The following is a 16,055-nucleotide window of genomic DNA, read 5'->3' as shown; positions in this document are numbered from 1 at the left end:
TCCGCATTCTATCATCAATCATATCCTTCCAGCTCTGAATTAGGTATGTGCTGTAATACAAACAAACGCAAAAACGACAATCCTCACTAAGTTGTTTTGCCCAAGAAACCAGCGGTATCATGGATCAACATACCAGCGATACTGGCAGAGGTCAAAGTGGAGATGACACCGGAAATCAAGGCGGACAAAGCAACCTTTGCGATGCGACCACCACGACCTGGGGCAAGTTGAGAAAGGACACCGATTTGGATACCGACAGAGGAGATGTTTCCGAAACCGCACACAGCGTAGGTTGCAATGAGACGGGATCGTGCAGTGAGATTAGCCCATTCGGCGTGATTTGCAAGATTGTCAAACTGCTCAAATATTAGCATGTGAAAAGGTGCACCAGTGGAATAGAACTTACAGCGACGAATTCATTGGCAACGACCTTGATTCCGATAAGTTGAGCGACCTTGAGAATATCATCTCCTTTGCGATCAACACCGAGGAGGAAAGCGATGGGGTAGAAGATGTAACCCAAGATAAGTTGGATAGTCAAGTGATGAATGGTGAGATATCTACCAATCCATCCTAGGATACCATCGACCAACCCGAGAAGGGCAAGAATGCAGAGAAGACCGGCAACGATCATACCAGCAATCTTGATACCCAACCAACCTCCGTTGGCAAAGGCGTGGAGAGAGTTGGCAGCGCGTTCCTCCTCGTCCTTGGGAATTGTGATGTGACCAGCGGTGAGAGATTCCTCGGTCTCGGGCCATCGTAACTTGGAGATGGCGAGAGATGCTGGAATACTCATGACACAGGATGAGACCAAGGCCAATGGACTGATACCCATAAAGATATATACGGACAAAACAGATCCTGCGATAGTTGCAAATCCAGAAGTCATAATCTGGTGGATCTCGGCATCGGTCAAATGAGGAATGAATGGCTTGATCAACATGGCAGATTCTCCCTGGCCAACGAAAGGAGATGCAGCAGCGACAACGGCTTCGGCACCAGAGACTCCCATGGTATAGAAGAAGAGGGTAGCGAACTTCTTGATGAACCATTGCAAAAGTCCCCAATAGTAGAGAAGTTGGACAAACGCAACGAAGAAGATAATCGGTGGGATGACTCCAACGAGGAACATGTGTGTCGCAACCACGTCTGCGCTGGTCAAGAAGGTAGTTCCGTTAGCAGCGTATCCAAGAGTAGTGGAGGCAATATAAGCAATGAAGTTGAAGATGTCGTAACCGGCCTTGGTGCGCAAAACGAAAAGAGCCAAAATAAATTGGGCAAGCATTCCGACGATAACCGTCTTCCACTTGACAAGGCTGCGATTTCTAGAGGTGACCCAGAAGCAGAAAATGAAGACCAAGAGTCCGAAACAACTGATGGCTCTGTTGGATCTGGTGTTGTCCGCGGTTTCTTCGGTAACAAAGGTACCAAGGATGATAACCGCAACGGTTCCAGCAGCTCCAAGAGGCAACTTCAACTTGTCGGGGATCATGTCGACTGGTTTCTTGACAGCATTGACAAAGACGAAAGCAATTGGCTTTGTGACATATTTCGTGGAAACGTGGAGAGTGACGACACGGACGGTAATGGCGAGGTAAACAAGGAATGGCTTGAGCCAGCCTTCCTTCTTGCGGGTTGGGAGGATCATGGCGGCGATGAACCATCTAAAACCATATCAGTACTGATCCTGTAATTGTAATTCTGAATCAGACGCAAACGTACCCAGTAATCACTAGCCAGATGGCGAGGTGGACAAAAATTCTGTATTTGCGGTAGAAACGACCGAATTTCGACGTCTTCTCCTCCTCTGCCTCCCCGTCGGCCGATATCGATGACTTCATGCCCATATCATTGACCTTCTCTTCATCTCCCCGGTCGCTGGAGCTGGTGTCCTTTACATCTTTGACGTCGACAGAGTAATCTGAATTTCCCTTCTGGTCGACGTAAGTTGGTGGTGGGGCAACTGGCGATGGCTCAATGCCATGCGCCGATGTCTGCTGAGTTGTTGACATTTCGACTGCAATAAGGCCGATTGTTGAATTGACCAACTCAATTGCTCTCCGTTGAAGGAAGCTGGTGATGAGAGAATAAACAGATCCCACGAAAACACAGAAAGTGAATTGGAGTGTGACCTCGGATGCGCTTTAGTCTAGTATTTAACCACCAAACCCTAGAGCTGCATCTCTGCACATCAACCCTTGGCCATCTTCGCTTGTCCACCGGGCCATGGCATGTCCCCACCTCCATATCAGTACCAAGACCGCTCTGCAGACCACCAACCTGGCGCGACGGTACGGCCGCGATGGATATTGGCGCTTCATTGGTTATATCCAGAGATAGTCGACATGGGCGCCGTATTACTGTAAGCTGTTTGGCTTTCTGGTAGGCTGATGCTCTGCGATAAGAGCTGGGGAAAGGAATAGCTTACCGGCGCCGTGATCTTCGACCTGCAAAGCGTCTGGACCGGTCAGGTAGCCCCGGCTCAAAGAACAAATCCAGAAGGTTTTGCCTCCAAGCTAGTTCTGATTCGTGTTGGCAGCACCGAGTTCGAAGAAAAACGCCCCTTCCAGCTCGTACTACGGGAACATTAATCCTAGTCTTGGGCCGGTCTCACTCCTTCAAATTATTCCACACAAACATCCTATCTCGATTCTCTTGCCTCTTCAATACCAACGATAAGAACACACGGCTCGTTCTTGGCAAACCGTCCATCGAGCCTCAGAGAGTCGCAGAATCGCTTTTGCGCCTTGAATCTTGGCCAGCTTTCCCTCACGGCGATGCAATCCAAAGAGGCAGGAGGTGAGCCTCTCACCACATTTGCCGCCATTTAAGGTTGTCCATGCTCCTCTAGACTGCGGAGAGTGGCCACTTCCGAAGCTACGAGCCTCGATGCTTGGAAGCGCCGGCTAGCTGGTTGATGGTAAATACTTACTCAAGAGAGCAGGAACGGTGAGAGGGGGGTAGCACGAGAAGGCTGCCTCGAGCATGCTGCGTCTGGGGAGTTCTGCGCAGTCTACGCGTGGGGTCAGACTGGAGAACGAGGAGCCGACAGACCAGACCAGACATCGCAGCAGAATCTCACCAAGTGATCGAGGCGACGAAGAAGACCGGCGCGTTCAGTTGCGGAGATCTTGCTCTCAAAGAGGAAGGAGGACAGCATAACTTTGGTTTGGCAGGACATGTCGTCGACTCGTCCCTTGTCTGTGGCGGATTAACCGCATTCTCTGGAGACATGGGTTTACATTGTTCTGATTTGCTGCAGCCAACCGGCAATCAACCATTGAAACATCCCTCCATCTCGGGAGCACCATCGCATCCACCTCGGCCCTCGACTGTTGCTCTGATTTCTGTTCTCAGCTCGACCAGTTGCTGCAGGAGCTGCACCCCTCTCGACCACCTACGAGTGCCATGCACGCTGTACGACTTGACGTATCCCATGAGCAAAAGCCAGCTGCAATGAACGACTGCATAATCTGAGCGATGTCAGAGGTCTACTGCAGAGTATCGGTGGAACGGTTCGCAAAACTTGGTCAAGAAAACCGCAAATGGAGTCTCCTTCGAATTCGTCTTGGCAAAGTGGTTCTTTCCCATCCTTATCAAGATGATCTTCGTGGCCATGAGATTTGGAAATGTGTCGCATGCTTACCATGTGAAATGGACACGGAGTTGACCGTGGGCGAAATGCGACATGCCAAACCTAGGATTTGGGCTTTCAAGCTTTATCAGTTGTGCCACCCAGATGCGTCGTCCAATTGCTTCCCAAGGAGCATGCTACGTACGGACTGTTTTGTAACCGGCTCGGGCAGATGAAGGATACATTTGCACGTACTGTGGCCAATCATCGTCGAACTACACTTGAATATCTTCGAATGCGATGTTGCCACAAGAATAACGGCTCAGCCAGGCGAATTGGCTGTCAGCAATGAGCTTTCGGACGTTCCATAGCCCTTCTATGGTATTACCACAATCAGTTGGCTGCGTCTGACGGTCTGACATGCATCTACGACCTGCTATCGATCGTTCGTCTCCATCAATTCGTCAATATGGTCTGCCTATCAGACCCTGTCGAACAATGTACACCAAAATCCTTCGTAAATACGCGCGATAAGAAATAGATGACAAGTCACGACGCTTGAGTATATAACAGCAAAGTTTGTGGCGCAGGTTGTCCAGTTGGTGGAAGTGGTACTTTAAGCTAAATTCTGGTCTAGTTTTGTCGCTTGGTCACATCTAGTATGTTAAGAGCTACGGTGCTGGAGCTCCAGTTATCCAAGCCCTCGCCCGTGAAACTTTGGTTCCGCTGCGACATTTTGATACGGGGAGTACTTTAGCAGAGTAAAGGGATACTGAGTCTCTTGCAGAATTACTTAATTCTCACGGCCTTTTCGCTGATCTTGAGGTGAAAGGTCTGGTTCTAACTCTGCCAGACCTGTGAGTGCCATCACATTCTGCCCCGGGATTCAGGTAGTGTTTGTCTTTGACATCATTCTTCATTCGCTTGCTTTTTATTGACTGTGGTTTTGTGAGGGGACATTGCTTTCTAAATGACAAAATTGCAATCTAAATTCGGTCAGCCTTCGACATACTACACGCGAAGCTGCTTGCAAGCAGTAAGGAAATGTGTTATTGGCATGATCTCATGGTTCATCACACTCAATCACCTCGGTCATTACCGCCCATTAAGCAAACGAAGGACCAGTCTTAGACTTTATACGAGCAGGCGAAGCACGCTTTGTAGAACCAACGGCAATTGATTTAACCATACGGCTTTGTGCATTTGGGCAGCGTTTAAAAACAGCTGATTCGATCGTGGTAAAGTCATCCCTTCAGTCTTCTCTTTCCTCTTTTTGGAAACTGGGGATATAAAATCCTGATCCGAAAGGATACTGTTTATCTGAAGAGGCGCCGAAGTCGAATTTTCCATTGATCTATCTATAAACTTTTGAGAAGATTTCACGATATGATGCTGTAACAGAAAACTGTACATTGCAGTAATGGTTTCTTTGGCAAACAACAAAGGCTGGTTAAGCTGTCTATACTTTGCAGGTAATGAAAGGAAGGTCGCATGGGGATGTCACAGTCACCAGTAAGCATTTAGAGTTGGATATTTATGTTTCAATTAGAATTTAAGATTAGTTGTAGGTATGATGTTGATTTCTGTCAATATACAGTGATGGTAAGAACTCCATGCCAGAAAATAAAGATACCTCCCATTTAACATTTGCTTTGAAAGCCTGGGTTGTTGTAAGCTCGATTTAGTGGCTATGTACACTTGAACTATGTGTAAGTTAGCATTAAACGTTTAGGGGTTACTTACCTTGATTCCAAGATGATTAAGCAGTGGAAACAACGATGCTAGCAGCACGGACTCCGATAATAAGAGAATTGCCAACCTAGCTTAAAGCGCGCCTACAGGAGAGCTATTTACAAGTTAGCATTAACAAAAGGATGGAGAACTTACCTTGAATTCGAACTCGAACTCGAACTCGCGCCCCTCAACCGCTCTTCATCCATCGTCAATCTACGATGATACTTCTGTCCGCCATCGGTCCCAATAATCAAATGCGAAAGCCACTGCGGTGTTCTATACCAATTCTTGACCTCCTCCATTCCCCCCGGCCCAGTCCCAGGACGACACTTCTTCCTCAACACCCCCGTCTTAGGCGCCTTCCTTCTCTCCTCCTCCGCCACCACAAGATTAAACTCCATAATCTCCGTCAGCAGCGCAAGAACCTCGCCCGACCCAGCCCAGAGATGCGAATCCGCACTCAGCGATCTGCTTCTCGCTAACACAAGCGTGTGTTCGCGCGACGATTGCTGCAGCGAGATGTGTGCGTCGATCAGCCATTTCCGGTCAACGTCGTTTCCGAGCGTCCAGTCTGCGCCGTTACTACGTTTCGCAGCTTGTAGGAAGTAAGAACCTACGTCGCCTAAGGGGAAGCTGATGAATTCGCCGTACCAAGCTGGAGCGGCGATGTCGAGATCTGCGACTGCGCTGTTGGGTTTGTAGGAGCGTGTGTCTTGTAGACAGGTGGTGCAGAAGGCGTTGGTTTTGAGGGGGATGGCTTTGGGGATTTCGGAGATGGGGATGCCGGCGCGGCAGGGCGTTATGTGGTTGTTGCTGTCGCGTTCGACGAAGGTGTCGTGGTCGCAGGGACGGACTAGGCGGTAGTATTGTGACATTTTGTTAGATGGCTTTTAAGTATGTATATGTCAGTATGATCTGAAGGATCTTGTTGGTGGATGTTGGACATGGCGGGGATGTGAATATTTAATTACCTTGGCTTCATTTTGTTCTTTGTGAAGAACAACGGCATTGTTTCTGTAGGACGAAACGAAAAGATGAACAATCTCTTTGTCCAGCTTTGTAGACTTGGACCACTTTGGGTTGACGTGATGTTATACAAAGAAGACATATGTCCTTGGATTCCAAAGCTTTGGCGATATGAGAAGGAAAAGTTTCCATAGTGAGGTTAAGCGAGGAGTTGGGATGGAAACACTAAGGCGTCCGCATTCGAATTGGAGGAAGCTTCGAGGTCGAGCTTAAAGTAGTGTGTCTGATTTGATTTAATCTCTCAGAGAGTTACGAGCGAAAATAAGGTACTGGTGTGCTTGCTTCACTTGTACCACAGGCTGGCTTTGCCATTACACTTACCTACCACATCAGACATATAGCTGCTCAACACATCAAACCTAATCAAAATGTCAAGAGTGGTTTAGCATCTTTTTCTCCTTTCAGCTCGTTTGCATAAACCAGTCGGATCGCAAAAGCTAGGTAGTAGAAAGCGTCAGCACCAAATTTACTGAGATTGCCGAGATCATTCTTCGCCACAGCACTCATGCAATTTGCAAAATGGTATTCTATCTCTCACTTTGGTAATACTAGTAGAACATATCTTTCCTCAGATGGACAACTAAATCAAAGCATATGTCATTTAGCTAGTATGTGATAATGAGGGGACATCTGCAACTACGATGGAACTGCGAAAAATTCTCGTGAACTTAGGTCCCTCCTTATCTCTCCTTTCTTTCTCTACATTGCACCACCTGGATGCTGCTCGTATGAATCTCAATTTGTATGCGATTGAATCAAGAGTATTATTGCTGATACCTTGCATCGATCGGTCATGCGTCAGCCTTTGAAACACAGTCACCTATCAATTACTTCCTTTCCGTATGCGGTATTGTGCCTTCAATAAATATGATACCCCTGGCTGGATTCCCGACTGCATTGGCCTGGTATAGTATGAGCCCAGAGTTTTCATTTGCTGATCTTGCTAAACCTCCCCGCCTGCCAAGTTCCCCGACGAGCGAGCTGAGCGAGCTTCTGAAAACGGAATATGGCAGTCCCTAGGCCTACATATGCCGTATCACTCTGTCAGACTTCCAGAAAATATCAGATATGGTAGAAAAAGTATAAGAACGAGTCTCAAGTCTCGTTCAAACTCTTCATCAGTAAACAAATCACTCAAACATCTTCGTCTCAACCCCTTCAAACACTTATCAATTAAATTCCCAAAAACATCATGCAGTTCAACAAACTCTTTGCCATCTTATCCTGCGCAGTTGCAGCCGTAGCAGCTATTCCCGTCGAAGACAACACTGTCATGGCAGCCATCTGGCACCGAGACCTCACTCTCTTTGAAGGTATGCCCACTCCTCGAATACGTATCATTGGCTCGTGCAGTCATTGTACCATTTAATTCATCCCATATCTCGAGCTAGCTCTCACTCCTCGATAGGACAATCTGTGCGAGTCAAAAGGGAGGACATCGAAGTCGCCAAGCGAGGTGGTTTGCAAGTTCGTTGCAAAGCTTATGAGACTAGCGAGTGGTGTGAGTCAGGATACTTCAATACCCTTCATATCCCATGAGAATTTTGATGGATTGACTGACGTACTTTCTCAATGTTATAGGCAGTGGTGATTGCAAGACCAAGACTTGCACTTGCAACCTCTGTTAGGTCATTTATACACGGTCTAGGCAAGGTTTGCAACAAGAACTCGTATGGTTGAGGGGATGTTATGTGGTCTGGTGCTTTGGAGTGTCGAAGGGTTGAGTGATATTACGTTTGGTTACAGACAATGAAAGTTATCCATCATTTGTCCTCGTGCACAAATTAAAGACTGGGCTCCCTCAAGTTCATCATGCAAAGAGAACAAGATGACCTTTAAACGAAGTTGATGTTCAATACCATCAGTTCGTCGGTCCACAACCGCCTACGATTAAGATTATGAGAAGACCTACTGAACAAGGCCAATAAGTTGGTTCGATCGACATGAGATGTCACGAAGATGAATTTGTGTGCATGGTTCGGACTTTCAGTCATGGGGCAGAAAGTAAATTACAATCAATGTCCAATATAGATATCTGTCTACGCCGATACCTACTTAAAGATTATATGCGCCGTTGCACCATCCCAACCTCTCCCAATCTCTGTGAATAAATTCCCGAATGCAATAGTAGCAAGATCGTGTATGCCCATAATTTTTCCTGATTTCCAAATGACTTATGGTAAATAGACCCCTCCAGCGATACCACAGTTCATCTGCGTGAACTTGACCTTGTATACTGGCGACTTCTTTGTTGGGTAGGCGCTGATCTGATCCGCTGTGATCATCGTCTCTTTTCCCTTTTTCTTTCCTCCCGCACCAGAAGTTGTATTCGTCTGAGATCCAGTAGCTGGGCCACCATTGATACGAGTGGCATCGGCCTGACCCCCAGTTCCAACAATTTCACCACCTCCATCTTTGTAAGGATCATCAGGAACCTTAACCTCCCAGATCCGGACTGTTCCATCTGCTCCACCAGATATCAAGCAGTCAGAATCAACACTGAAGGACAGTGACCATACTCCACCCTTTGCGTGACCACGGCAGCGCTTGATCTGTGTACCTTTTGCTAGATCCCAAAGAATGATGCATCCGGATCCATCAGCTGAAGCAAGAATCTTTCCATCAGGACTACATTCGAGAGCTGAAATAAATTCTGTGTGGCCAGTAAAGACTCGTACACATTCGCCGGTTACAAAGGACCACATACGGACGGTTTTGTCAGAGGTGTCGCTTGCTGAGAAGACGTATGCGCCGTTGGGATGCCATGCAACTTGGTTCACGCTCGTATCGTGACCCACCATCATTCGAAGGAATGAGATATGATCTTGCGCCCAAACACGAACAGTCCTGTCCCAACCGCAGGTCGCAAAGTAGTGTCCAAAAGGTCCCCATTTCACGTTCCAAACTGGTCCTTCATGGCCTTTGTAGACGACCAGACAAGTGAAAGTTTCCAACGACCATAGACGCACCGTTTTGTCCGAGGAGGAAGAGAGGAGTAGTTTCGACGTGGTGGATGGGCCTGATATATCACCGGGCGCACTCGCGATACCCGGAGAGAATGAAAGACTGTAAACAGGACCCGCGTGACCAATGAGTCGCCGAGAGTTTGTTGGTGTCGCGCTGTTTGCTGATGGGATAGTTGATTCAAGAATACTACCGTCCATCGTCCATAGCCGTATATAGGACTCTTCCGTTCCGACAGCCACGAGATTGTTATCGCCCGAAAACTCTATGCATGTGACACTATTTCATATCAGGATCAGGACGCTGCGAATGCCAAATTCGGGAGATGCAACTTACGTGTCCAGTGTGTTGTGGAATGTCCACATACATATCGATATGCCAGCACCGATACCTCCTGTACGCGTGTCAATCGTGAATCGGTCCCTAGATTCCTTGATCTTCAAAATCTCCATTTTGAGATCTCTCGCACGGGATGGCGGATATGGTATCTCGCTGGCCTTCGGCCCTTCAACGCTTTCTTCGCGTTTAATTCGCCGTTCATGTTCCTCGATTAATGTTGGTACCCCGGGCTTTGGGGGATTTCGAATATCCTCATCCTCAAGTTCGGCCCGGAGATCAGCAGCGAGATCGGGGTCCATTGGCGTGAACCCTAATTTGAGGACAGCCGCATTGTTGATGATATCTTTATTTGTTACTCCGATAAAGGTGCCTGGAATGCCTTCTTGATCGGCTTCATCGTTGGCTGTATCTTCAGATCGGCTTACAATAGCCTCGAAACTATACTGATCTAGATTGCCACGCTCGGTTGTCTTAATTTCAAGGTAGGCGACGAGGATATTTAGAAGCACCGTTCCACCGGTTTTGCTGTTGGCTTCAAGAAACGTTATGAGGGCTTGATACACGTTATTGTTGAGAGGCACTTTATACTTCTGCGAGCGATATAACTTCGCTGTAGGGTTTTCGTCAATGTGTGATTTTAATTTGAGAGTTTCCAGAAGTTGAAGATCCTCGTGGTGGAACTTTTCAAATCGAGGTCCGAAATCATGCAAAAAGGCTTCGGCATCTATTGTGAATCCGTAGGTTATCATGTCCAGGAAAGAGTAGATGAACACCGGCCACAGGAGTTTCTTGAGCTCAAACTGTGCCTTGTTAGCATTTTACCGTCTGCGCACCCAGTTCAACTGACCTTGTAAATGTCGAGATTCGAATCTACCCAATTGCTAAGAAGTTGAAAGGCTTTTGTGTACTTCTGCGTTCCTAGATCCTCAACTCGCTCAGGAATAGGCTTCCCATCCTTGTCTAAATTTGACGATTCTTGTCGAAGCATCTGCTCAGTTCGGTTGTAGCCTTTCTTGACAAGATATTCGATGACCTGAGGATCAAGGTTAGGCAATGATTGATTTGAGGGTGCCATGGACGCAGGGCCATTATGAGGCCGCATCGTGGTGGGAAAGATGTGTTAATGAACGCTGAGTGTGTCAACAAAGAAAGGTAGCAGATGTTACTGCAATGGAAATGACCCCTCAATACCGGAGTGAAACTAAACAAGTGAAGATGCAGAGACAGACGCTGTAGGTGTGAGCTTGTCTAGTGAATACATTGGCTAGACCCGGACGTTCCAGCTATTTCGCGGGTAACAGACAGAACGTGAACTTCCTCGCTAAGTCATCTGGAATCAAATCAAAATCGTATGAAGATGGCGTATCTCCCAAACTCTGAAGGTGACTATCTTCTCTGACGGATCATTTCTGTCATTGGTTTCCTCACCAGTGGTGACCAAGTTCGCAAGACAAAGAGACACGTCAAAGAGTTAGTGCTTCAGAATTTGGGGCCTTTCCAAAGGAGCTTAACTTCTCTCGGCCCTTTATTTCGTCAGGCTAACAAAGATTTTTCTGCCCGAGAAGGATAATACGTGACTAGAACTAGCCACGACTCTGGCCGGAAAGCAGCGAAGATCAAGATGGGAATAAATCAAAACACCAAAAGCTCAAATTAAGCACGATCAAATTCTTGCTCCTTCAAATGTACATTTCCCAGATTTCCTCTGGAAGGAAAGATAGCTGTGATAAAATAGGCTGCGCAAGATAAAACTTTGATCTTACAATTTGGTTTAAGTTTTGAGATGACATTCCCTGGCCTTGCTGAGACGAACTTTGACCACCGGATTGGTGTTGCATCCCCATTCCAGCACTTGGAGGGCCATTTGTCTGGCCCTGGGGCGGATGACTCGACATATTCGGTGTTGCTCTCGTTCTCCCGAGTCCAGACGCGTGATCAGTCTCCTTGCCTCATATGTCGGCGGTAGACACTATCTCCATTCACCTCAGCTTTGGTCGCCAAAGCGCATACGTCGCAGTCCGGTATTCTGATAGTATAGAGTGATGAAAACTTGATGGAGACGATTGGAGGTGGGATGGGCAAATTCGGACTCATGTTCTGGGGAAGCGATGGACGCGCTAATGCGGCTTCCCGCCGAGCCTCAATCTAGTGAGTTTCCTCCATGCCGACCCCTCTTGACTTCATAATTTCTTCACAATCATCCTGGAACTTCATATACACGACACTGAATGCTAGCTCGACCACCGATTTGCTGGAATCCAAATAACCAGTATTTTTAAATCTAGCATATACCTCATTTGAACTCACTACGCGCTGACTTTGGCTGCGAGAATGTCCGGTCCTGATCCCACTGAAACGAATGTGCCAACATCCCGGCCATTTACCAAAGCAGAACATATCAAGCGATTAAATGATATTGACAACGTAAGTAAATTTGGCATGCAATTTTGCCTTGCTAATATATTATGCGCAGAGTATCGCACAACTTCTTGAATCCGCAGGACTGGCACTCCAGACCTTGTCCTCCTCCCAAGCCTCACTGCCAATCCCAGAGCGCAAAGCTGCTTTCGAAACCTCATCGACTACGTACATCAAGACACTACAAGACATACATGTCGGATTGACGCGCTCAATATATGGTCTAGAAGAGGCAGGTATTATACCGGCAGAAAAGGCAAAGGCTAAAGCCGTTCCGCCGAAGAACTTTGGCGACAAGCAAGGTGTTCCGGAAGGAAAGAATTTTAAAACGGCGACCGAAGCTCAGCACATCGAAGGTGGAATGGGGAAGCTGGATATTGGCTGGTTAAATAGTCGGAGTGGGCGTGTGGATAGGGATATGGAAGCTGAGCTGTGGGAGAAGGCAAGACATTTCTTACAAGAAACACAATCTGGTACAAGTAACGGCGTAGATGATGATAAAGGGGACGAAGATGTCGCGATGGGGGACTGAAAAAACGCCAGAGAAATTCCAAACATGATGCCCAATGTATCTAATTCAGTCATCGCCATTTTAACCTGGCTACGAGCCTGTACGGTGCGTAATTTCTGAAGTGTGTAGGATTCTGACAGATGGCCATGTCAATTTCTTTTTATGTCTTGTCATAAAATCTATGTTCATGGAAAGTAGAAGGCTCGATTGTAGGCCAATGAAAGCGCAAAGCAGCATACATGCAAGGTCTGTCATAGCTTCATAACTCATAGAACCATTGTATTGCTCGAAGTTTCAAGATTCGGATTCCAATTCTCTTTTTAAATTACCCATAGTTTCTGTCCTTCAGACTGTCACAAATCATGGCGGATTATTACGTTGTCGCTTCGAGGCTTCTCTGTAACTGCATATGGTTACTCCCCACCAACTCGCCCCACTCAAAAGAGTACCACCAATCAAGGCAACCGTCATCACCAGCCGACGCCAGACCTAGAGCTTGCAATAGCTGCTGATTGTCAACTTTCCAACCAATCCCTCATTACACGCAGCAATTATGGATGAAGTTGGAGGAGATTCGCCTTGGGGTGGTATGTAATTCCAAAGTTTGCGACTGTTTGAAAAGGTCCATTGTTACCCATACTAACGTTGCTCCAGATGTCCCTTCACAGTCCCCACCAGCGCAATCAACTGAGAACCCTTTCGCGGGAGAAGGAGGTACGGGTTTTGCTTCTCTGAGCTTACTTGTCTGACCATACTTAGATACGTCAACCAAATCGAAAGCGCCGCAGCCTCTCGAATCATCCTCGACAAGCACACTCAAATCCCCAGCAGGCCGCGGTAGACAGCCACGTACGCCCCGGCGAGCTGTTGCTCAACAGGTTCATCTGGAAGCTCTAGATGACTCTCTGGGTCCATTGGGGCCACTTGGAGACAATGCGCAAACACCACAATCAGACCAACCTCCAGCGCCGCCTCAAAAAGAGCAAACGCTCACCCATAACACCCGACAGACCCTACCACAAAATGCAATTGGGAGGGGAATGCTGGAATCGGTAGGACCAGATGATGATCTTGAGACCGCTTCAACGGGACCAAGAATTCCTCCCCCAGTCCAGCCATCTCCTGGTGGGCCCATACGAAGGGATACACAGCCAAGTGTGAGTGTAGAACAAGCCGCCAAACCAACCTTTGAGATTACGGTCGGCGATCCACATAAGGTTGGAGATTTGACAAGCTCACATATTGTTTATTTGGTCAGGACAAAGGTAGGAAGAGCTATTCCCGATCAATTGGAGGTTTCTTACAGGCTCTAGACGTCGTCCAAAGCATACCGGCACCCCGAGTTCGAAGTTACCCGCAGATATCGAGACTTCCTTTGGTTATACAATGGCCTACATGCGGGGAATCCAGGAATTGTGGTACCTCCACCCCCAGAGAAGCAGGCGGTCGGACGATTCGATACAAACTTTGTAGAGACGAGAAGAGCCGCACTCGAGCGCATGTTGAACAAGATTGCCGCACACCCAACCCTTCAGCATGACGGAGATCTGAAACTGTTCCTTGAGAGTGAAGCTTTTAATGTTGATGTTAAGCACAAGGAACGAAAAGAGCCGGGGCTGGGTGAAAGCAAGGGTATGTTTAGTGGTCTTGGAATATCAGTTGGTGGGGGAGGTAAATTTGTCGAACAAGATGATGTAAGTCCTGATGTAGGGAACATCTATTTCATGCTAATTTGATCAGTGGTTTCACGATCGCCGAATATATCTTGATGCTCTGGAAAACCAACTGAAGTCGCTATTAAAAGCCATGGATACTGTCGTTATTCAACGAAAAGGTCTTGCGGAGGCGGCAGGAGATTTTTCAAATTCCTTACATGCTTTATCTACAGTAGAACTATCAACGTCTCTTTCTGCGCCACTAGAGGCTCTTTCGGACCTTCAAATCCGTATTAAAGAGCTATATGATCGTCAAGCACAACAAGATGTGCTCACGCTTGGCATCACTATTGATGAGTATATTCGCCTAATCGGAAGTATCAAATTGGCCTTCACATCGCGCCAGAAAGCATACCACTCGTGGCATTCAGCAGAATCGGAGATGCAGAAACGAAAAACCACCCAGGAGAAACTTCTTCGTCAAGGGAAAACACAGCAAGACCGTTTGGTGCAAATGAATGCGGATGTGACTGACGCCGAGCGTAAAGTCCATCAAGCAAGGCTCTTGTTTGAAGATATGGGTCGTTTGATGAGATCAGAACTTGAGCGCTTTGAGCGCGAAAAGGTTGAAGACTTTAAGAGTGCAGTAGAAACATTCCTGGAGAGCGCAGTCGAGGCTCAGAAGGAGGTAAGTTTCTAGTTTTCGTTAAGATATCTCTGGCTAATAATTTCAAGTTAATCGAGCTTTGGGAGACTTTCCTTATGCAACTGGACGCCGAGGAGGATGATAGCGCATTTTACAAGCCTCCTGTGGAGGCAGCCGCTCGTGCATCGGCAGGAAGTTCGATTTCGGGTCCCACAGCAGTAGATTCGACGGCTGCAGCAGTGGTCACTGCTGAAGATTCGGATTAATGAGATTAAATGGCGAACGTGGTCATGAACATGATCTGGCTTATTTTGAATGGAGAAAAGCTTTTCAATTCTTAGGGGTATTGGAGGCGTGATTGAGCGACCACTCTGAAAGATTTATAGTATTGTACATATAATCCGAACCCATATTCTCAGACGCCTGCTATGCCTTTCTTACACTGGGCGACTGTCACTTCTACTGTACAGTATATACCAGTTCCCTTTGATGTGCCTTGCTCAACTCCATCTTACACGCGATCGCTTGACGTCCACCAATTCCCCGCCAACGTAATTCTTGATGTTGGTAATCAACAGCCACAATCGTACTCACTTCTTAAACGAGACAACCTTTTTTAGTTTTCCATCGACCTTAATGGTAATCATCTTCTCCTTCACGGGTGCTGCGCTTTCCACCACCTCTTCTGGAGCTGGAGTCCCAAACCCAGTAGTTCCACTGATCAAATCCAACAAGCTATCATCCTCCATCCCGCCTTGACTTGCCACCTTCTCTCCTTTCGCCGGAGCGTCTTCCGCTAATCCAGCATCTAGATCCCATCCGCGACCGAACCTGTCTCTGAAAGCCCGTAATCTTCCTGCCTCATCCTGTTCTATGTTTTTCAGAGAATCGAGAGAGGGATTCCATAAAGCGTGATTTCGCGTGTCTTTTGTGCTGCGGTAAATTGGCGCTGGAGAAGATGTTCGTTGGAGATATGTTGACCCGTCCGATAGTGTTACGAGTTGGGTGAAGGAGTATGGGGTTTGTGGTCTGCGTAGGAGCGTCGCATTGCGCTTTTGTTGATGGATTTTTGGATTGAGAGGTAGACGTGCGCGCGTTAGGGTTTTGGACGGAAGTGACATTGTGGATTGGTGGCGGTATAGTATTGGAAACTGATACAAGAATTGTCGTTTTAGGAGATATTTT

General features: G+C 47.3%; 6 protein-coding genes across 6 annotated transcripts; 2 read left to right on the top strand and 4 right to left on the bottom strand.

Annotated features, from left to right (window-relative positions):
• Positions 1-86: 86 nt before the first annotated feature.
• GLAREA_07570 (putative H+/nucleoside cotransporter) lies at positions 87-2,015 on the bottom strand (the record flags this gene model as incomplete). Its single annotated transcript, XM_008082258.1, has 3 exons — positions 87-356; positions 407-1,667; positions 1,726-2,015. The coding sequence occupies 3 exons, from the start codon at positions 2,013-2,015 to the stop codon at positions 87-89; spliced, it is 1,821 nt and encodes a 606-aa protein (XP_008080449.1).
• Positions 2,016-5,401: 3,386 nt separating this feature from the next.
• GLAREA_07569 (uncharacterized protein) lies at positions 5,402-6,186 on the bottom strand (the record flags this gene model as incomplete). Its single annotated transcript, XM_008082257.1, has 2 exons — positions 5,402-5,423; positions 5,465-6,186. 2 exons carry the CDS (start codon positions 6,184-6,186, stop codon positions 5,402-5,404), a joined length of 744 nt encoding a protein of 247 aa, XP_008080448.1.
• A 2,325-nt stretch (positions 6,187-8,511) lies between these two features.
• GLAREA_07568 (WD40 repeat-like protein) lies at positions 8,512-10,742 on the bottom strand (the record flags this gene model as incomplete). Its single annotated transcript, XM_008082256.1, has 3 exons — positions 8,512-9,580; positions 9,638-10,440; positions 10,488-10,742. The coding sequence occupies 3 exons, from the start codon at positions 10,740-10,742 to the stop codon at positions 8,512-8,514; spliced, it is 2,127 nt and encodes a 708-aa protein (XP_008080447.1).
• Positions 10,743-11,971: 1,229 nt separating this feature from the next.
• On the top strand, positions 11,972-12,590 carry GLAREA_07567 (uncharacterized protein; the record flags this gene model as incomplete). The annotated part of the gene is made up of 2 exons (XM_008082255.1): positions 11,972-12,064; positions 12,114-12,590. The coding sequence occupies 2 exons, from the start codon at positions 11,972-11,974 to the stop codon at positions 12,588-12,590; spliced, it is 570 nt and encodes a 189-aa protein (XP_008080446.1).
• Positions 12,591-13,122: 532 nt separating this feature from the next.
• GLAREA_07566 (PX) lies at positions 13,123-15,136 on the top strand (the record flags this gene model as incomplete). Its single annotated transcript, XM_008082254.1, has 6 exons — positions 13,123-13,156; positions 13,224-13,283; positions 13,329-13,834; positions 13,883-14,263; positions 14,310-14,912; positions 14,960-15,136. 6 exons carry the CDS (start codon positions 13,123-13,125, stop codon positions 15,134-15,136), a joined length of 1,761 nt encoding a protein of 586 aa, XP_008080445.1.
• Positions 15,137-15,460: 324 nt separating this feature from the next.
• On the bottom strand, positions 15,461-15,991 carry GLAREA_07565 (uncharacterized protein; the record flags this gene model as incomplete). The annotated part of the gene is made up of 1 exon (XM_008082253.1): positions 15,461-15,991. The coding sequence occupies one exon, from the start codon at positions 15,989-15,991 to the stop codon at positions 15,461-15,463; it is 531 nt and encodes a 176-aa protein (XP_008080444.1).
• Positions 15,992-16,055: the final 64 nt, after the last annotated feature.

The sequence above is a fragment of the Glarea lozoyensis genome, assembly GCF_000409485.1.
Source record: "Glarea lozoyensis ATCC 20868 chromosome Unknown GLAREA16, whole genome shotgun sequence".
NCBI classification, from domain to species: domain Eukaryota; kingdom Fungi; phylum Ascomycota; class Leotiomycetes; order Helotiales; family Helotiaceae; genus Glarea; species Glarea lozoyensis.
This window is presented reverse-complemented; position numbering and strand designations above follow the sequence as displayed.